Below are 20,040 nucleotides of genomic sequence, written 5' to 3'. Positions count from 1 at the left end.
TCTCATGACCCTGAGATCATGACCTGAGCTGAAATCAAGAGTCAGGTACTAATCCCACTGAGCCACCCAGGTGCCCCTCAATGCTGCCATTCAATGCCATTAAAAAGTAGTAGCTACCCACAGCATCTCAGCACCATAACCATTGTGTAAACCAAAATATTACCATGCATATTTTAGTCATTTCTTTGCATGTCAATGGGTGTGGTATTTTCTTGACCAGAAGATATGATAATATATCCTTCTGTTTAACCAAGAAAATATAGATATACTGCTTGGCCTAAATGCTGATATGAACAATAGACAGACTCATCTCAGTATAATAGTGCCCAGAAGTTCCTTTAAGTGTATGTTTCTCATCCCCTTTCTGAAACAAAATTTTAGAAATGGGTCTTGAGAACCATGGATACACAGTCAACGAAAAAATCATAATACTAAGACACTTACAGCCTTTTCAGAAATAGGGAAACAACATCTTTTAATGTTTTATTTTCCACTTGTGGAAATATATATAATATATATTACATGAACAAGTCCCACAGCTTGAGTCAGAGAAAGCTAACAGAAAGGCACATAGGGAGGCAGGTCTTTTCATACAGATTTCAGTTAAGCCAACATTTAGGGCATGGGGAGTGACAATAAAAGCCACAAAAACACAGGAAACCTGTGTACATGACTCTGAAGGGCTAAATCAGGAGATGACCCTTTGGTCTGTTGAAAATGGAGGTCATCTCTGGAGAAAAAACTGTTTCTACTTAATAGGCCTGTCAGCCCAGCAGAGAATGTATTGAAATCTGGACAAAGGCACCAGGGAGCAAAGTGAAAGCCAGGGCTTAACTTGACAGCTAGTCTGCTCCTCTCCCCTTTCTCTTTAAGACCTGAGGCCTTGGCTGATTTTAAGAAGCAAGTAACAGGGCCAATGCTGGCCCTGCAGAACTGTGGTTGGCTACAAGACAGAATTTTGTAACAGACTAAATATTTAACAAGCCTGTAAACACTGTGCTGATGCTGGGAAAAACATAAAAAAAGAACATTTGCTATTTTTCTCTCTTAAAGGAAAGGTACCAGCATAGATCTTTGGCTTGCCACATGTGTATCCCTATCCTGACATTTACTCAAATTGGTAAGAATTGAGACATGAGAATAATGGGATTATTTCTGTCAGATGCCAGCAAAGAAGCCTACTAGGATTTGGCACAGCTGGAGCAGCTGACAATCTTGGGCGACGTGAGATGGGGCTTCACGATGTCCGGCTCAATGGACTCCATTAGGTCACACTCGTTTGCAAGTATATGTTTCACCAGGCATCTGGAGGCTTCATCAATGTTGATATTCTCCTACAGAGGGGAAAAAAACAGCTTTTCAAATCAATATTCTAAAATAATGCTGGAGCAGGGACCTGTATGTGACAAAGGGCAATATTTTTTTGGCAATTCATTTAAATACCTCTTCTATACCCTATCCATGTATCCTCTTTCTATCCCCCTCACTCTCATTCCTTCCAAGACCTTACTTTTTAGTCCTTCACAAAAGCAAACATACTTGTTTTGTCCCTTAGGAGAAACAGTGTTTGGTGGGCTCACTTACTTTTAGTAGGCTGAATTTAAGTTAGAGGGCAATTTTCTTATTTTTACATACTCTTACACTATAGCATAATATTATGTAAGACACATAAGTCTTAGGGGTTAACTTAGGTTCATAATTGCCCTCTGCCACATACTACTTTTGTGACCTTGATAGGAAATAGGAATAATAAGACACCTCTTCTAGTGGTCAGCAGTGATTTCACAAGTATTTTCTGGCCGGCTGCCTTTTGATCAAATGGTAGGAGCGCACTGCTCTGAGCTCTTTGGAGTCAGTCATGGACATGTGACTTTCATTGGACAATGAAATGTGAGGAAAAATGACATGTCTCACTTTCCTACAGAAGTAATAAAAGGCAATTCTTTTCTCCCTGCTTCTGCAATCATAGAAGTACAGAGATGGAAATTCTCTTGGCCTGGGTCTATGAATGAGGATCAAGAGGAGCCAAGTATCCCATGATGATGTATGTAGCTGAGTGAAAATTATGACCTTGTTGTTTCAAGCCACTGAGATTTAGGGTCATCACTGTGATATTCCCTAGACAATCCAGATGGATATAACTCTTCAAAGGAAAATATGAAATCAGAAATTTGAATATGTTTTCAAGAATAAAATAAGCTTCAATTTGGGGAAAACATGGAGCAAACATTTAAATCTAAAATACATTGTTTATTGAGGCACCTGGATGGCATAGTCAGTTAAGCATCCAACTCTTGGTTTCGGCTCAGGTCATGATCTCAGGATGGTGAGATCAAGCCCCACGTCAGGCTCTGTGCTCAGCACGGAATCTGCTTGAGATTCTCTCTCCCTCTGCCCCTCCTGCTTGTGCTCTCTCTCTCTCTCTCTCACACACACATATAAATAAATAAATAAATAATCTTTTAAAAAATAAAATAAAATACATTGTTTACTCAGTTGCCCTAGATTAAATTGCTTTTTTTATCCCTCTGCTAATCAGAAAACTGAGAAATACAGAATATTTACTACTGGCATACTAAACAAAAAACCTCGATCTCCAGTAAAGTCAAATTTGTAGAACCTCTCTGTTTCCTCATAGTCAATATAAAGAGATAAGGACTTTATCAAATTGTTTTTCTACAAGACCTTGTCCAGTCTGAAGTATAACTACCTATCTCTGAATTTTGTATGTATGTCAGAGTTGTTGATCTATTTTGAGGTCACCGCTTGAAGTCATACTACACGGGAAATGTAAGAGGTAGTGATGGTCTCCAAATGGTATCTATGGCTAATGGCATTAGATGTAAATATTCATTAGCATGTTCCTCATCCTTCAAGTCCAGTCCTGAGTTCACCTGCTACAAAAGCTTAAGGTAATTTTTGGACTTCCAGGAAATAGACTGATTATTTTCTCTCATTTACAGAGCCTTAGAGAAAATGCTTTTTCTAAATCTAAAACAAGGTAAAATTCTAGTTGTTTGTCATGTTCTTGTTGGTGGTGGTTTTTATACCAGACCAGAATTCATGTCTCTGAGCCTTCCATTCCTCATCTATGCAATGGTCTTGATAACAATACTTACTTAATAAAAAATTGCTTCTCCTTACAGGGGATAGTGGTCATTGGTGCTTGCACAATGTGTACATGCTGGGTACTTTATACACATAATCTTACTTAATCCCATTTAAAGCCCTATAAGGTAAGAGTCTGTTTTTTCTTACTGATCTTATTGTTATTGTTAGGCTGGGCCTAGGGATGGCCTTGCTACCTTTAGCTCAAATATGTGCCTCATTCCATGGAAGCCAGTCCACAGAGATCAGCTTCCTTCTGCCCTGTTTCCTACTGGGTGGGTTACTGTGCCTTCAAGTCATTGCCCACGCTTGGCATGCCTTCTGCCACTCTTCCTCTGCCTGGTGTCATGCCCAGGGGTCACACTTGAGCTATCTGCTCTCAGGCAGTAATCTGACCTAGACGGGGCCTGGCTTTTGGGAGAGACACAGCTCAACGTCTGCTCTTGAGCCCAGTCACTTGTTTATGTGACCAATTAGAAACCTGGTCCAGGTCCTCTACTGTCTCCAATGTTAGGAAAGTGCGAATGGACAGCCTCACTCAGCCTTCCAGGCCTTGGCCTCATGGGCCAACACATTTCACTGAAGAAATCCTACATTTGAGTGGTTTTAAAGTGCTTGCTCAGCCATTAATAAACCAATAGGTATTTACTAAATACTCACTGTTAGATTAATTGATCAAACGGAGTGCTAAGAGTCTGTACAGTTCTGTGTAGTCATGGATGCATATCATATTGTGTCTATTGAAACTTCACCTGCAGAAAACCCTTAGTGACTCTACCTGGTCCCCTTAGCATTCAAGGCTCTACAGTGATCTAGTGCCGGATGCCCTTTTCCAACCTCATTGTATACCTCTGCTGTTTACACAAACCTTGGGTTCCCATTTGGCTACTGCTTGTGTATAGGGAAGAAGACAACAAAATCTTACCTCAAATACCAAACATAGGATGTCATTATATCTGTTTACAGATAAGAAAACTTAAATTTAGGTAGATTAATGAGACAGGGAAACTAAAGGATTCCATAGAAATCTGCTTTGTGCTCCTTTTCCTGCTTCTATTCTTGATAAGACCTGCACCCCACTCCACTTTACACACGCCTCAGGATGCATACAGCGTATGTCCTCCTTGTAAGGGACCAGGAGTTAATGATTTCTCTAGAATAGATCACACCTAAGGAAAGACCAGGTGAGGATGACCAGTAGAAGCTATCACATGTGTATTCCAGACATCTTGACACCAAGGACCCCTGGCTTCAAGGAATGACACCTGGGCTCTCGTTTTTGTTTTAACCAGTTCCTGGATGCCTGAGAGGGCACGTACACCAGACCACTGACCTCAATAAAAACCCCCAGATCCTGAACAAAGACAAAACTCATGTTCCTTTTCTTTCCAAGTGTCCTGGACACTCCATCTATATCTGTTCACTCTATATCTTCAATAAACACTGCTCTCACCTCCTGCTGGCTCACATTTGATTTCCATCCTACAGCCAAAGACCCTCTGGGCTGGTCCTGAAGGACCCTCTCTGGGTCCCTGGACCTGGCCTGCCAGCATCATTAAGAAACTTCCCCAAGATCACGCAGTGGGTGGGTTGGGGCCAGGCTCACACCTACGTCTTTCCAACATCAAAGCATGGCTCTTACCATGCTATATTCCTTTCCAAGATTGTTTGGAAGATCAAGTGCAATAACAAATAAAAGCTATTACCACAGTGCTAGGCCCAGTAGGTGCTAAATAAATCTTAGTTCCTTTCTCTTTCATACATTGGAAGAAAAACATGTGTATATGGTAGGAAAAACACGTTTTAAGCATTAAAATGGGCCCCCTTCACATACAATGTTAAGTTAAACTAGTCAGTAGTATTCTTTAAACCTCCACTCATATATTAACATGCCATTTAAGTAGGGTTTTCTTTCCTTAATGTGCAAATTAGCAAAATCTAATGAGGTGAGTGAAATGCGAGTGTGGACAAATCTATGAATATTCATCAGCATTATAAGAAAGACAACAAAAACCGAAGCCCAATTCATGGCAGCCTAGCAGGATCATTTTAATAAAAGATAAGATGATGCTGCTGAAGTTGTTTGTGAAGTTTAACACACCTAGTAGAGGCTAATTGGTGTCAGGACTAGGACATGGGACCATGGGGGTTGGGGCTGTCAACAAAGGAAAATATCAGAGCCACGGAGTGTTAGTGCCTGCTTTCAGGTGGCGTATATATGAACAATACGAACAACGTGGCAGCTCATGATGGCTGAGCGACATTCATTCGCCCATTCAACTGATATTATTCAGATTCCCACTAAGTAGTAGACATACAAAGAAAGATGATAAAATAAGTCCCATCCTTAATTGAGCTTAAACACTAGCAAGGTTTGTGTAAACAGCAGAGGTATACAATGAGGTTGGAAAAGGGCATCCGGCACTAGATCACTGTAGAGCCTTGAATGCTAAGGGGACCAGGTAGAGTCACTAAGGGTTTTCTGCAGGTGAAGTTTCAATAGACACAATATGATATGCATCCATGACTACACAGAACTGTACAGACTCTTAGCACTCCGTTTGATCAATTAATCTAACAGTGAGTATTTAGTAAATACCTATCGATGAAACCCATGGTGCTGTTGCCATGGCATACCTAGTTCAGATTAGAAATTGAAAGAGGAAGCTTGGAAGAGGAGCAAACACTATTATTTACCACATGCATTCAACAAAAAGGCCTGACATGTAGTGTTTTGAGCACAGGCATGAAGCCAAACTTGACCTTGGAAGAATTACTTTAACCATTCTACGTGTCTCAGCGTCCTCATCTGTCAACAGGGAATTAAGAGATCTACTTTACAGGTGATTGTAAGTTAATACATATTCATATTTAGAACACATGAACTACTTAGACAAATACTCAGACAAGGGCATAGCATACACATTCAATAAATGTTATCACAACGTTCTCATTTAATCATCAGTAGAACACAAGAATGTGTGTTTTCTATTTCTTCATTTTGCACCTGAGGAGACAGGGTAATTGGCTGACCTCAAGACACACACTAGTTAGTTTTGAGGCCAGGGGTGAGTCCAGGGAGAAGAGCCAACAGGAATACCTACCACAATATTTACCATATGCTTACAAAAAGCAAGGTAAAAATGTTGAGAGCACACGCTTGGAGACAGACCCTCATCTCAGCTCCTCCAAAATAGTTCACCAAATAAATAAGGAACATTATGTTCAGAGCACATGTTTCCAGCATAAAAAAAGTAAGAGCATTCGGTCAGGACCTCCAGCAAAACTGATTTGTATTGCTGGTCCTACTGTCTTTCTATACACCATTGAGGTCATAGCCAAGGGCCTAAACTTGGAGAAGGAATGGCAAGACAGAGCACACTTCCTCTCTCCTTCTGTCGATGGCTAGCATGGATAATCAAAGCCTGCCTGGTAGAACTACAAGCTCAGACCCTTTGGGCAATTATATTGCAATATAATTAACTGAGCTACTTGGCATCCAAGCGGACACAGCCAAGTCCACATTTTCTAGGTGTCGTGAAAACACATAGCTGCTGGCTTAATTGCAAAATATGACCTGGGGGGTTTTATTTGCATTTATTCTAGAGAGTAGTAACATCTCCAGGAAGAAATTTATATATTCCATGACTTTCAAGATATGTACACTTAGACTGAATCTGGATGATTTATTTATAAATTGCACTGTGACAAGATTGTCTATTGTGCAGACTGTGTTAGGTTTATGTGTGCTCATCTTTGTGCCTCTGTTCAGAACCTTTTCATTCATATCAGTAAGCATGCCTGAGAAAAAGGCTTAAAATTCCTAACAAAGCATTTTAGTAAAAACAAATGGTAGTAACTATTATTGTTGTTATTGTCTACTCCATGCTGAGCATATGGAGGTGCTTTAGTTATGAAATAATGCTCACATCCAATCCTCATAAAAATCTATTAAAAAGCTAATAGCTATATTTTAAAAGTAAAGAAACTTTAACCTTTAACAAAGTTAGGTAACTTGCCCAGAGCAGTATGTAATCTCAGTCAGTCTGTCTATCCAGCTAAGATCGGCCAAATTCCACTTCCTATCCTGTTCCCATACATTACATTGCAGTGTCTCCCAGGATTAAGACAGATATTAAAGTAGTTCTATTTCTAAATCAGTAGTTCTCAATCCTGGCTGCATATTCAAATCATTTGAAGAGTTAAAAAGAAAATCTGTTGCTGGGGCCCTTCTCCCGGACATTGAGAGTCTGGGATGGGGCCCAGCATGGATATTTTTAAAAAGATTCTCCATTTCTTTATAATGTGCATCCAGATTTGAGACACACTTGTATAATTAAAAATGTCTTTAATGACACTTCTTTTTATTTCAGTAGTGAACTTTCTGGAAATATCATTTAATACAGAGATTTTAAGCTGTAGTGATTGTAATCTTCCTGTAAAGGATGGCATAGAAATCTATCCGAGGTCTTGGGTACTTGTCAGTTTTTTAATTAGCTCTTCAGAACATCTGTCTGGTGGCAAATTATTTAATCTCTGACCCCTGGTGCCAGAGAGCAAAAATATTCTAGCAGAAACCCTTCACATCTGCCTAGTTAGAAACTGGCAAAGAATTCATCCTCCTCTAATCTTTCCAAATGCATCAACCTCAAACAAAACACCGAGTATACCAGGGGCTCTGAGGTTAGGGCACTAAATTCCTCAGCCCTGTGAAGTTTTAATTAGACCAGATGGCCCCCAGGATAACACCACCACTGGAAGAAGTCTCACGCAGAACAGGGGTTTTCAAATCCTTTCTCTAAGATTCAGTACTTGTTTATTGAGCACATAAGTGCTAAACAGTTTGCCTGCTTTCATTTGCTTTAGTTCATATCTAACATGGGGCGGGCAGAGCAGATAGATACCTGTATCTTTCTCTGCTTTGTACTTCTCTCCTCCCTCACCCCTAATATCGCTCCCCCCATCCTTTTGGTAACTGCTTCCTCCCAATCATGAGCTTCTACTGGGGCTCCTCTAAACTGAGCCCTCTATCCCAGACATTGTCCTCAGGTTGGCATTTCATTTCATTTTCACACTCAAGCTGAGGCGGGAGGCATTGCCCTCCTCTTATGGATGAGGTAAGTGAGGTGCACAGAGGCTAAATGACACACAGAGGTGTCCGGGACAGGAAGGGGCAGAACCTGGTTTCCAGCTCCAATCCTTGGAGCTTCTGTATTTTCTTTTCCTTCTCCCTGCTGACTTCTTAGAGGTTATGACCAACAGTTGGTTAGTGCCCAAGCAAAGGTCTGCCTGAATCCAAACCCCATGGCTTTACACTGGAGTATGCGCTTCAGATAAACCAGGTCCTCGTGATGTTCTATTGTCTAAAAGTTACTTTTAGTCTACCTAACACACTGGAAAGGACAGATGGAGCCATAATGACACTCACTTCAACGACAGGACAGAGTCACAATGTTAGCATACAGATACTGGTGAAGAAGCGTAAAGTTCACAGGTAAAAGCAGTTCCAAAGACTGTATCCCTCTGATAAGCTCCCCCCTGCCCCACCATAGCCCTGCCTCAGCCCCTGTCCTCCAGACACTAGATGTCCAAGTTCATTTCCTACCCCGTTTCTCCCCTCTCCTCTGTAGCCCAGGGGGCCTCATACCTTACAGCTCTCTTCCCTGATCTGTCATCTGTCTAGCAGCCTCGGGAACCCCACCTCAGCCATGAAGTATCCCCAGGCTTGCCACTTCCCAGGGAAATCAGATATTACTAGTTCAACCTGCTCTCTTTGACACATACAGAAATCAAGGCAACAGAGAAGGAAAGTGACTTGCCTGGCATCATACAGACTACCTCTTGCTGTTTGCATACTTCCTTGTTTCTAGAAACATTATCTCTTCTGAGTAGCCTTCTCTCAGCACTATGAAATGTATCATCAGGGCTCCTTGGCACTTTCTACCTACCTGGCACTTACCAGTGCCTATCATCTGTGTCCTTAAAAATGGATTTTATCTTATTATGTTTGTGTTCCTGGCTCCCAGCACAGTGTTTGGTGCATAAGAAGTCTCTAAACAAGATTACCAAAGTTAGCTGACACCTGTGGAAACTTAGTGACCATTGTGTACTTTACCTTAATGAACTAAGCTAATCCTCACAAAAACTCAGGTGAGGAAACCGAGGGATGGAGAGTTTAAAATTTTTCCCAGGGTCACACAGCCAGCAAGTCAAACTTTCAGCACCTGGTTCCACAGCCCATTCTTAGACCCTTCTCTGACCCCTGAAAAGTCAACGCTATTAAACCGCAAAGCCTGACTGGAGCCCCAGAGCCCTTGCTCTTAACCTGCTGCACCACACTCCTCTCTATAAATGTCTGCGGAAAGAATGAAGACGCAAGTCTCCTTGCTGCATAGCCAGTGCTTTCTCTCTAAATTTCAAAAATTATGAACAAGCAGTTGCAATGTGGTATGTTTGGCCCACGGGTATTTATTTATTTTTAACTGTAAATGTCTTTCAATGACACATATGCACACTCTCCAGTTTGCCACCTACCTTACTCATCTCCTTACCTACCTGGCTCCTGGAGGAATGTGAGTTCACCATCCCTATCTCTTCTCCCACACCAGACTGACAACACTAGTACCAGCCAGGCACAGTTCCCAAGATTTTTCTTCGAGTTTACCACTCTTGTGATACATTGCCAATTTCAATATGTAATGTACGACTTACCACTAATGGCTATAAAGAATCAGAGCATTCCTAGATTTTGCCTCTATTAACATTTGGCTTTAATATAGTGTGGTTTTTTTTTTTTAATTTCCCTCACTGTGAGTCCTATACTGAAACAGTGATAGAGTACCAATAATTAGTCTTGAAAAGAAAATAAACATAAGCCTAAAAACTATCGTTTCGCCAGACTTTATAAACCCCATTAATGAAGACATAGCAGCCTTCAGTTGCAATACTTTCTCATACATCAGTTTGAGAAGAAAAATGGCCCATCAGACACAAAATATTAATAGTAATACTTGCTAACACATATAGAACATTTACTATTGAACACTTAGTTGAGTACTATGCTATGTATGCTTCATGAATAACCTCATTTCACCCTGAGTACATGCTGGGAGGTGGATATATTATTAATCTATTTTACAGATTAGAAGACTGGGACACATATCGGATAGGCTGTGTGTCCACAGGATTTGCTGGACTTACTCAAGTCAAGTTAAAGTCACATTTATCCAGTGATAACTATGAGTAGAAATTATCTATTTAATAATTCATTTTTGGCATAATCAAATGCTTTCATTCTGGCACCTCCAGGTACCAAGTCTGAGGCTTGAGACTGGAACATTGTTGTCCCAGAAAGCAGCAGGATATAATGGAAAAAGAAAGCTTTGGAATTGGAGGGGGAGATGAACCATGAGAGACTATGGACTCTGAGAAACAAACTGAGGATTCTAGAGGGGAGGGAGGTAGGGGGATGGGTTAGCCCAGGGATGGGTATTAAAGAGGGCACGTACTGAATGGAGCACTGGGTGTTATACACAAACAATGAATCATGGAACACTACATCAAAAACTAATGATGCAGGGAGGAGCAAGATGGCGGAGGAGTAGGAGACCTAAATTTCGTCTGGTCCCAGGAATTCAGCTAGATAGGAATCAAACCATTCTGAACATCTACGAACTCAACAGGAGATCAAAGAAAAGAATACAGCAACTCTCTGAACAGAAAAGCAATCACTTTCTGGAAGGTAGGATGTGCAGAGAAGTGAATCCGAGGCGATATTAGGGAAGATAGATGGCAGGGGAGGGGGCCTCCGTCAGCGCTACTGGCAAGCGATAGAGTAGCGGAGCACAAAATTGGAACTTTTAGAAGTCTGCTCTGCTGAGGGACGTCGCTCCAGTGGCTAAGCGGGGGGTGAAACCCTTGCTGGGACAGTGTGGTCTCAGGACCCTCGGGGTCACAGAAAGACCGGGGGTGCCTGAGTGTGGCAGAGCTCCCAGGTATCGGAGCAGGGAAGCTGGCTGCAGAGATGGAGCCAAGGAGTGGGCTCTCAGCTCGGGTTGCCATAACCTCTGATCCGTGGCACAGTCGGGCCACTGCTCTTCCAGCAGGGACCCAACAAGCAGCAGATCCGGGGAGACTCCCCTTCCTCCCCTGGGAGGAGCGGCATGGGAGCACACCGCAGGGATCTGCTGGGTTTGGAGACTCCACACCGAGTCATGTGCCAAAGACAGAAATGCTCGGTCACAGGCCGGGTGAGCACGGAGTGTGGCCAGACACCGGGGAGACGGGAGTGACTGACTGTTTTTCTCTGGGGGCTCAAGAGGAGGGGGACCCAGAGTTCTCGGCTCCTCGGGCGGAGATAGGGAAGCCGCCATTTTCACTCTCGTCCTCCAAAGCTGCACAGAAAGCTTGCAGGGAACAAAAGCTCTCGAGAGCAAACCCGAGCAGATAACTTAGCCCAGACCGGCAAGGACGGGGCAATTCCGCCTCCAGCAAAGACATTTGGCAACCACGGGGGCAACAGGCCCCTCCCCCAGAAGATCAGCAAGAATAGCCAGCCAAGACCAAGTTTACCGATCAATGAGAACGGCAGAACGCCAGCACCAGGGGAATACAGCACATAGAATTCATGGCTTTTTTCCCATGATTCTTTAGTCTTTCAAAGTTAATTTTGTTTTTTAATTTTCTTTTCCTTTTTTTTTTGACTTTTTCTTTTTCCCTTTTTCAAACAACATCTTATCAATCCCTTTTTTAAAAAATCTTTTTTATTTTTCATTTTTAGAGTCATATTCTATCCCTTCATAGCAGTTAACCTTATTTTTTATATATATATATATATATGGATGCACCTATATATATATATATATAAGTTGTTCTCTCTTTAAAATTTTGGGATACAGTTTCTTCTAACAGACCAAAATATACCATAAATCTCTGGTGTATGGCTTTGTTCTAGTCTCCTGCCTAATCACATTATTTACCGTTTTTTTAAAAAATCTTCTTTCTTTTTTCAACCAACTCCTTATCAATTCCTTTTATAAAATCTTTTATAATTTTCAACTTAACAGTCATATTCCATCCCTTCATCATATTTACCCTTATTTTTGTACATATATAAGTTTTTCTTTCTTTTAAAATATTGGGAGGCACTTTCTTCTAACAGACCAAAATACGGCCAAAATCTAGTGTGTGGCACTGATCTATGCACCAGCCTGATCATATTTGATCATATTGTTTTTTTTTTGTTTTCATTTGTTTGTTTGTTTTTATCTTTTTCTTTTTTCTTTCTTTCCCTTTCTTTTCCCCCAGTTTCAGGTCTCTTCTGATTTGTTTAGTGTATATTTTCTGGGGACGTTGTTACCCTCTTAGCATTTTGTTCTCTCGTTCATCTATTCTCCTCTGGACAAAAGGACAAGATGGAAAAAATCACCTCAACAAAAAGAACAAGAGGCAGTACCGACTGCCAGGGACCTAATCAATACGGACATTAGTAAGATGTCAGAACTAGAGTGCAGAATGATGATTTTAAAGATACTAGCTGGGATTGAAAAAAGCATGGAAGATATTAGAGAAACCCTTTCTGGAGAAATAAAAGAACTAAAATATAACCAAGTCAAAATCAAAAAGGCTATTAATGAGGTGCAATAAAAAATGGAGGCTCTAACTGCTAGGATCAATGAGGCAGAAGAAAGAATTAGTGATATAGAAGACCAAATGATGGAAAATAAAGAAGCTGAGAAAAAGAGAGATAAACAACTACTGGATCACAAGGGCAGAATTTGAGAGATAAGGGATACCATAAGATGAAACAATATTAGAATAATTGGGATCCCAGAAGAAGAAGAAAGAGAGAGAGGGGCAGAAGGTATATTGGAGCAAATTATAGCAGAGAACTTCCCTAATTTGGGGAAGGAAACAGGCATAAAAGTCCAGGAGGCACAGACAACCTCGCTCAAATTCAATAAAAATAGGTCAACACCCCAACATCTAATAGGAAAACTTACGAGTCTCAGAGACAAAGAGAGAATCGGGAAAGCAGCTCAGGAGAAGAGATCTGTAACCTACACTGGTAGAAACATTAGATTGGCAACAGACCTATCCACAGAGACCTGGTAGGCCAGAAAGGACTGGCATGATAGATTCAGAACACTAAATAAGAAAAATATGCAGCCAAGAATACTATATCCAGCTAGGCTGTCATTGAAAATAGAAGGGGAGACAAAAACCTTCCAGGGCAAACAAAAACTAAAGGAATTTTCAAACACAAAACCAGCCCTACAAGAAATATTGAAAGGGGTCCTCTAATTAAAGAGAGAGCCTAAAAGTAACATAGACCAGAAAGGAACACAGACACCTTACAGGCAACACAATGGCACTAAATTCATATCTTTCAATACTTACCCTGAATGTAAATGGGCTAAATGCCCCAATCAAAAGACACAGGTTATGAGATTGGATAAAAAAACAAAACCCATCGATATGCTGTCTGCAAGAGACTCATTTGAGACCCAAAGACACCCCCAGATTGAAAGTGAGGGGGTGGAAAACCACTTACCATGCTAATGGACACCAAAAGAAAGCTGGGGTGGCAATCCTTATATCAGACAAATTAGATTTTAAACCAAAGACTATAATAAGAGATGAGGAAGGACACTATATCCTACTTAAAGGGTCTATCCAACAAGAAGATCTAACAATTGTAAATATCTATGCCACTAACATGGGAGCAGCCAATTATATAAGGCAATTAATAACAAAAGCAAAGAAACACATCGACAACAATACAATAATAGTGGGGCACTTTAACACCCCCCCCCACACTGAAATGGACAGATAGTCTAAGCAAAAGATCAACAAGGAAATAAAGACTTCAAATGACACACTGGACCAAATGGACTTCACAGATATATTCGGAACATTCCATCCCAAAGCAGCAGAATACACATTCTTCTCTAGTGCCCATGGAACATTCTCCAGAATAGATCACATCCTAGGTCACAAATCTGGTCTCACCAGTACCAAAAGATTGGGATCGTTCCCTGCATCTTTTCAGACCACAATGCTTTGAAAGTAGAACTCAATCACAAGAGGAAAGTCAGAAAGAACTCAAATACATGGAGGCTAAAGAGCATCCTACTAAAGAATGAATGGGTCCACCAGGAAATTAAAGAAGAATTAAAAAAATTCATGGAAACAAAGGAAAATGAAAACACAACTGTTCAAAATCTTTGGGATGCAGCAAAGGCAGTCCTAAGAGGAAAGTACATAGCAATACAAGCATTTCTAAAGAAACAAGAAAGGTCTCAAATACACAACCTAACCCTACACCTAAAGGAGCTGGAGAAAGAACAGCAAATAAAGCCTAAACCCAGCAGGAGAAGAGAAATAATAAAGATCAGAGCAGAAATCAATGAAATAGAAACCAAAAGAACAGTAAACAGATCAACGAAACTAGGAGCTGGTTCTTTGAAAGAATTAATAAGATTGATACACCCCTGGCCAGACTTATCAAAAAGAAAAGAGAAATGACCCAAATCAACAAAATCATGAAAGAAGGGAGATCACAACAAACACCAAAGAAATACAAACAATTATAAGAACATATTATGAGCAGCTATATGCCAGCAAATTAGATAATCTGGAAGAAATGGATGCTTTCCTAGAGATGTATAAACCTTCAAAACTGACCAGGAAGAAATAGAAATAGAAAACCTGAACAGACCTATAACCACTAAGGAAATTGAAGCAGTCATCAAAAATCTCCCAACAAACAAAAGCCCAGGGCCAGATGGCTTCCCAGGGGAATTCTACCAAACATTTCAAGAAGAATTCATACCTATTCTTCTGAAACTGTTCCAAAAAATAGAAATGGAAGGAAAACTTCCAAACTCGTTTTATGAGACCAGCATTACCTTGATCCCAACACCAGACAAAGACCCCATCAAAAAGGAGAATTATAGACCAATATCCTTGATGAACACGGATGCAAAAATTCTCACCAAAATACTAGCCAATAGAATCCAACAGTACATTAAAAGGATTATTCACCACGACCAAGTGGGATTTATCCCTGGGCTGCAAGGTGGGTTCAACATCCGCAAATCAATCAATGTGATACAATACATTAATAAAAGAAAGAACAAGAATCATATGATCCTCTGAATAGATGCATAAAAAGCATTTGACAAAGGACAGCATCCTTTCTTGATCAAACTCTTCAGAGTATAGGGATAGTGGGTACATACATCAATATCATAAAAGCCATCTATGAAAAACCCACAACGAATATCATTCTCAATGGGGAAAAACGGAGAGCTTTCCCCCTAAGGTCAGGAATGTGGCAGGGATGTCCACTATCACCACTGCTATTCAAAATAGTATTGGAAGTCCTAGCCACAGCAATCAGACAACAAAAAGAAATAAAAGGCATCTGAATTGGCAAAGAAGTCAAACTCTCACTCTTTGCAGATGATATGATACTTTATGTGGAAAACCCAAAAGACTCCACCCCAAAACTGCTAGAACTCATACAGGAATTCAGTAAAGTGGCAGGATATAAAATCAATGCACAGAAATCAGTGGCATTCCTATACACCAACAACAAGACAGAAGAATGTGAAATTAAGGAGTCAATCCCATTTACAATTGCACCCAAAACCATAAGATACCTAGGAATAAATCTAACCAAAGAGGCAAAGAATCTGTACTCAGAAAACTATAAAATACTCATGAAAGAAATTGAGGAAGACATAAAGAAATGGAAAAAACGTTCCATGCTCATGGACTGGAAGAATAAATATTGTGAAAATGTCTATGCTACGTAGAGCAATCTACACATTCAATGCAATCCCTATCAAAATACCATGAACCTTTTTCAAAGCAATGGAACAAATAATCCTAAAATTTGTATGGAACCAGAAAAGACCCTGAATAGCCAGAGGAATGTTGAAAAAGAAAAGCAAAGCTGGTGGCATCACAATTCCAGACTTCCAGCTCTATTACAAAGCTGTAATCATCAAGACAGTATGGTACCTGGCACAAAAACGGACACATAGATCAATGGAACAGAATAGAGAGCCCAGAAATGGACCCTCAACTCTATGGTCAATTCATCTTCAACAAAGCATGAAAGAATGTCCAATGGCAAAAAGACAGTCTCTTCAACAAATGGTGTTGGGAAAATTGGACAGCCACATGCAGAAGAATGAAACTGGACCATTTCCTTACACCACACACAAAAATAGATCAAAACAGATGAAAACCTAAATGTGAGACAGGAGTCCATCAAAATCCTAGAGTAGAACACACGCAGCAACCTCTTCGACCTCAGCCGCAACAACTCCTTCCTAGAAACCGCCAAAGGCAATGGAAGCAAGGGCAAAAATGAACTCTTGGGACTTCATCAAGATAAAAAGCTTTTGCAAGGCAAAGGAAAGAGTCAACAAAACCAATAGACAACTGACAGAATGGGAGAAGATATTTGCAAATGACATATCAGATAAAGGGCTAGTATCCAAAATCTATAAAGAACTTATCAAACTCAACACCCAAAGAACAAATGATCCAATTAAGAAATGGGCAGAAGACATCAACAGACATTTTTCCAAAGAAGACATCCAAATGGCCAACAGACACATGAAACAGTGCTCAACATCGCTCGGCATCAGGGAAACCCAAATCAAAACCTCAATGAGATACCACCTCACAGCAGTCAGAATGGCTAAAATTAACAAGTCAGGAAATGACAGATGTTGGTAGGGATGCGGAGAAAGGGGAACACTCCTACACTGTTGGTGGGAATGCAAGCTGGTGCAGCCACTCTGGAAAACAGTATGGAGGTTCCTCAAAAAGTTGAAAATAGAGCTACCCTATGACCCAGCAATTGCACTACTGGGTATTTACCCCAAAGATAAATATGTAGGGATCCAAAGGGGTACGTGCACTCCAATGTTTATAGCAGCAATGTTCACAGTAGCCAAACTATGGAAAGAGCCTAGATGTCCATCGACAGATGAATGGATAAAGAAGATGTAGTATATATATACAATGGAATATTATGCAGCCTTCAAAAGGAATGAGATCTTGCCATTTGCAACAATGTGGATGGAACTGGAGGGTGTTATGCTGAGCGAAATAAGTCAATCAGAGAGAGACATGTATCGTATGACCTCACTGATATGAGGAATTCTTAATCTCAGGAAACAAACTGAGGGTTGCTGGAGTGGTGGGGGTGGGAGGGATGGGGTGGCTGGGTGATAGACATTCGGGAGGGTATGTGCTATGGTGAGCGCTGTGAATTGTGTAAGACTGTTGAATCACAGACCTGTACCTCTAAAACAAATAATACATTATATGTTAAAAAAAGAAGATAGTAGGAAGGGAAAAATGAAGGGGGGAAATCAGAGGGGGAGATGAACCATGAGAGACAATGGACTCTGAAAAACAAACTGAGGGTTCTAGAGGGGAGGGGGATGGGGGGATGGGTTAGGCTGGCGATGGGTATTAAAAAGTGCACGTACTGCATGGAGCACTCGGTGTTATACGCAAACAATGAATCGTGGAACACTACATCAAAAACTAAATATGTAATGTATGGTGATTAACATAACAATAAAAAATAAAAATAAAAAAATAATGATGTAATGTAGGATGACTAACATAACATAATAAAATAAAATAAATAAAAAAATAAAAGGAAGCTTTGGAGACAAGCTTTAAACCTGGTGTTTTCACTGACTGTGGGACCAAGGGCAGATCCAAATCCTGAGCCTCTCCTGCTTAATTTGTAAAATGAGGCTAATGATAACTACACATCATAGGGTTCTTGTTAGAATTTAAGGATTAAATGATACACACAGAGGAAGCACTTAGATATTACGTATACGTCCTCAGATAAATACAAGCCCCCCTATAGTGTCTGCTTCTCTTCATCTTCTCCTTTCAGGTCATTCTTCAGTGATCACTTTTCACGAGAAGTTGCCTCTGACTCCCCCAGGCTGGGGACAAGCACCCCTCTACCTGGCACCCACCACTGATCAGTATGTAATGGCTTGTTAGTCTGTATCCTCCACATCACTGGGGGCTCCTGTGGGCTTTATGGCTGCATTTCAGTGGCTAGCACAGTGCCCGCAGACAGTAGGCACCTGGATGATATGGGTAAATATCTTCGGGTAGATATCTTTGGAAGATATTGGTAAAGATATTGGGTAAATTTGTTAATTCTAACACATGAATGAAATGAACAAGTTAACAAGGGCCCTGCAAAGGGTAACAAGTCCAGGTTTCAACCTGAAAACAATTTTAGATGTAGGCGATTTCTGCAGGGAGTGAAAAGGAAAACGTGTTCACCACAGAATTTATTTCTCAAGTCAAACTGCCTGTTCTTATCTTGTTTTCCAGTTATGATTTGACACCATTCTTTTTGGGTAACATGGAAGGAAGACTGACTGAACCATTTTATAAAAATCAAACTGAACTACTAAAGGCTTTGCAGTTGAGCAGACCTATATTGGATGCTGATTTTGCTCTTTGAAAAATAAGTCTTTATACCCCGAAGTTTGAAAAGCTATTTCAGGTGACTTCCACTATTTAGTAACTAGATGATGAACTTGGGCAAAATATTTACTTTTCTTGGGTGTCACCTATAATATAAATATAATAGCACCCACCTGACAGAATTGTGAGAATTAGAAATAATTATACATGGGGCAAAAGTAGAAATTGGGTAGCATCATACATATTTATGACTATATGTTATATATGAATATTTTAATATCTTTTCTTAAGAACTTTTGTGAAGCTGAATGAATGGTCAATTCAAGCTTCACAATTACTTCTCAGGCCTGTCCTTTATCTTTTTTTTATATACAGCTCTTTTGTCCAGCCCTCAACTCTAGTAGATTTGAAACCTTTGCTTTTCCAGATAGCATAAATGAAACTCTTTCTACCACCATTGTTAGAATAACGTTAGCTTGGGTGAAAACATAGGAACAAAACTATGTGTAAAAGGTGATGTGTTGGTAAAATTAAACAAACCCATATCTTAGCACCCTTTTTATGTTTGAATGTCATGCTGCTAGCAAACTATCAGAACTCTGGCCTCAACCCTAGGACCTAAGTCTACACTTCCCTACCACATCTCCAATGTCTACCTCCTAAATTCCACACTCAGATAACAAGTCATTCTTAGACTAGGCAACCTCCCTGCGTTAGCACTTAGCATGTGCTATATAATTTTCTTCTTTCTGATGTGGAATAACACTACCCTTTTCTTCATTCTATAAACTTGTAGTAGCAAAGAAGGAGGAGATACTTCATTTCGTGGTTCCTATCATATAATATTGAAATATCACCAATAACCAAATGAAATAACTTATTATTCAGCAAATAATCATTGATCCTTTTCATGGACAAGGCACTATTCATCAGAGTCTCTACAATCTTCACATTAATACACTATGGTGCTAGTCATCATGTGATTATTTTATTAGTCCAGGCCTCTCCTGCCTCTGCTTAGAAACAACGATATGAAGTGCTCCACCTTACAGTTACTGTGACCTACATAGCCAAGACCTACACAGTCTCTTCTATGGTCTCATGCCTCCATTTTTCTTCCCATGGCAGTTGTCTTCCATGTTCCTTCCAGACTGTCTCCCAACTACTCTAACTAAAGAGTACTGACAGTTATACCTCACCCTGATTCCCAGCTCAAAAAACTTTGTTGGCTCACATTGCCTAATCAGAATCAGTCCAAACCACTAAACTGAGGGCCAACCAACAGGGCTCCAACTTAATTCTCCTGGCTCATCTCCACCGGTGCCCCTTACGTTGGCTGGGCTTCAACTGAACTAAGCCACAGGCCATTCTCTCAATATGCTTTGCTTGGATTATTCTTACTCCATCTATATCTGTAGGCCCTCTGCCTACAGAGTGAAC

The 20,040-nt window shown here is 40.5% G+C and overlaps 1 protein-coding gene across 1 annotated transcript in view; it reads right to left on the bottom strand.

Moving 5' to 3' along the window:
- Positions 1-499: 499 nt before the first annotated feature.
- RAB38 (RAB38, member RAS oncogene family) overlaps positions 500-20,040 on the bottom strand; it is a 67,276-nt gene continuing 47,735 nt past the window's right edge. Inside the window, exon 3 of the mRNA XM_032397657.1 lies at positions 500-1,334. Within this exon, the coding sequence (XP_032253548.1) occupies positions 1,182-1,334 (153 nt within the window). The 3' untranslated portion in view covers positions 500-1,181. The remainder of the gene's footprint in view (positions 1,335-20,040) is intronic.

This window comes from Phoca vitulina, unplaced genomic scaffold, assembly GCF_004348235.1.
Source record: "Phoca vitulina isolate PV1807 unplaced genomic scaffold, GSC_HSeal_1.0 scaffold101, whole genome shotgun sequence".
Taxonomy (NCBI): Eukaryota; Metazoa; Chordata; class Mammalia; order Carnivora; family Phocidae; genus Phoca; species Phoca vitulina.
Note: the sequence above shows the minus strand (reverse complement) of the source record. Positions and strands in the feature narration are given on the sequence as shown.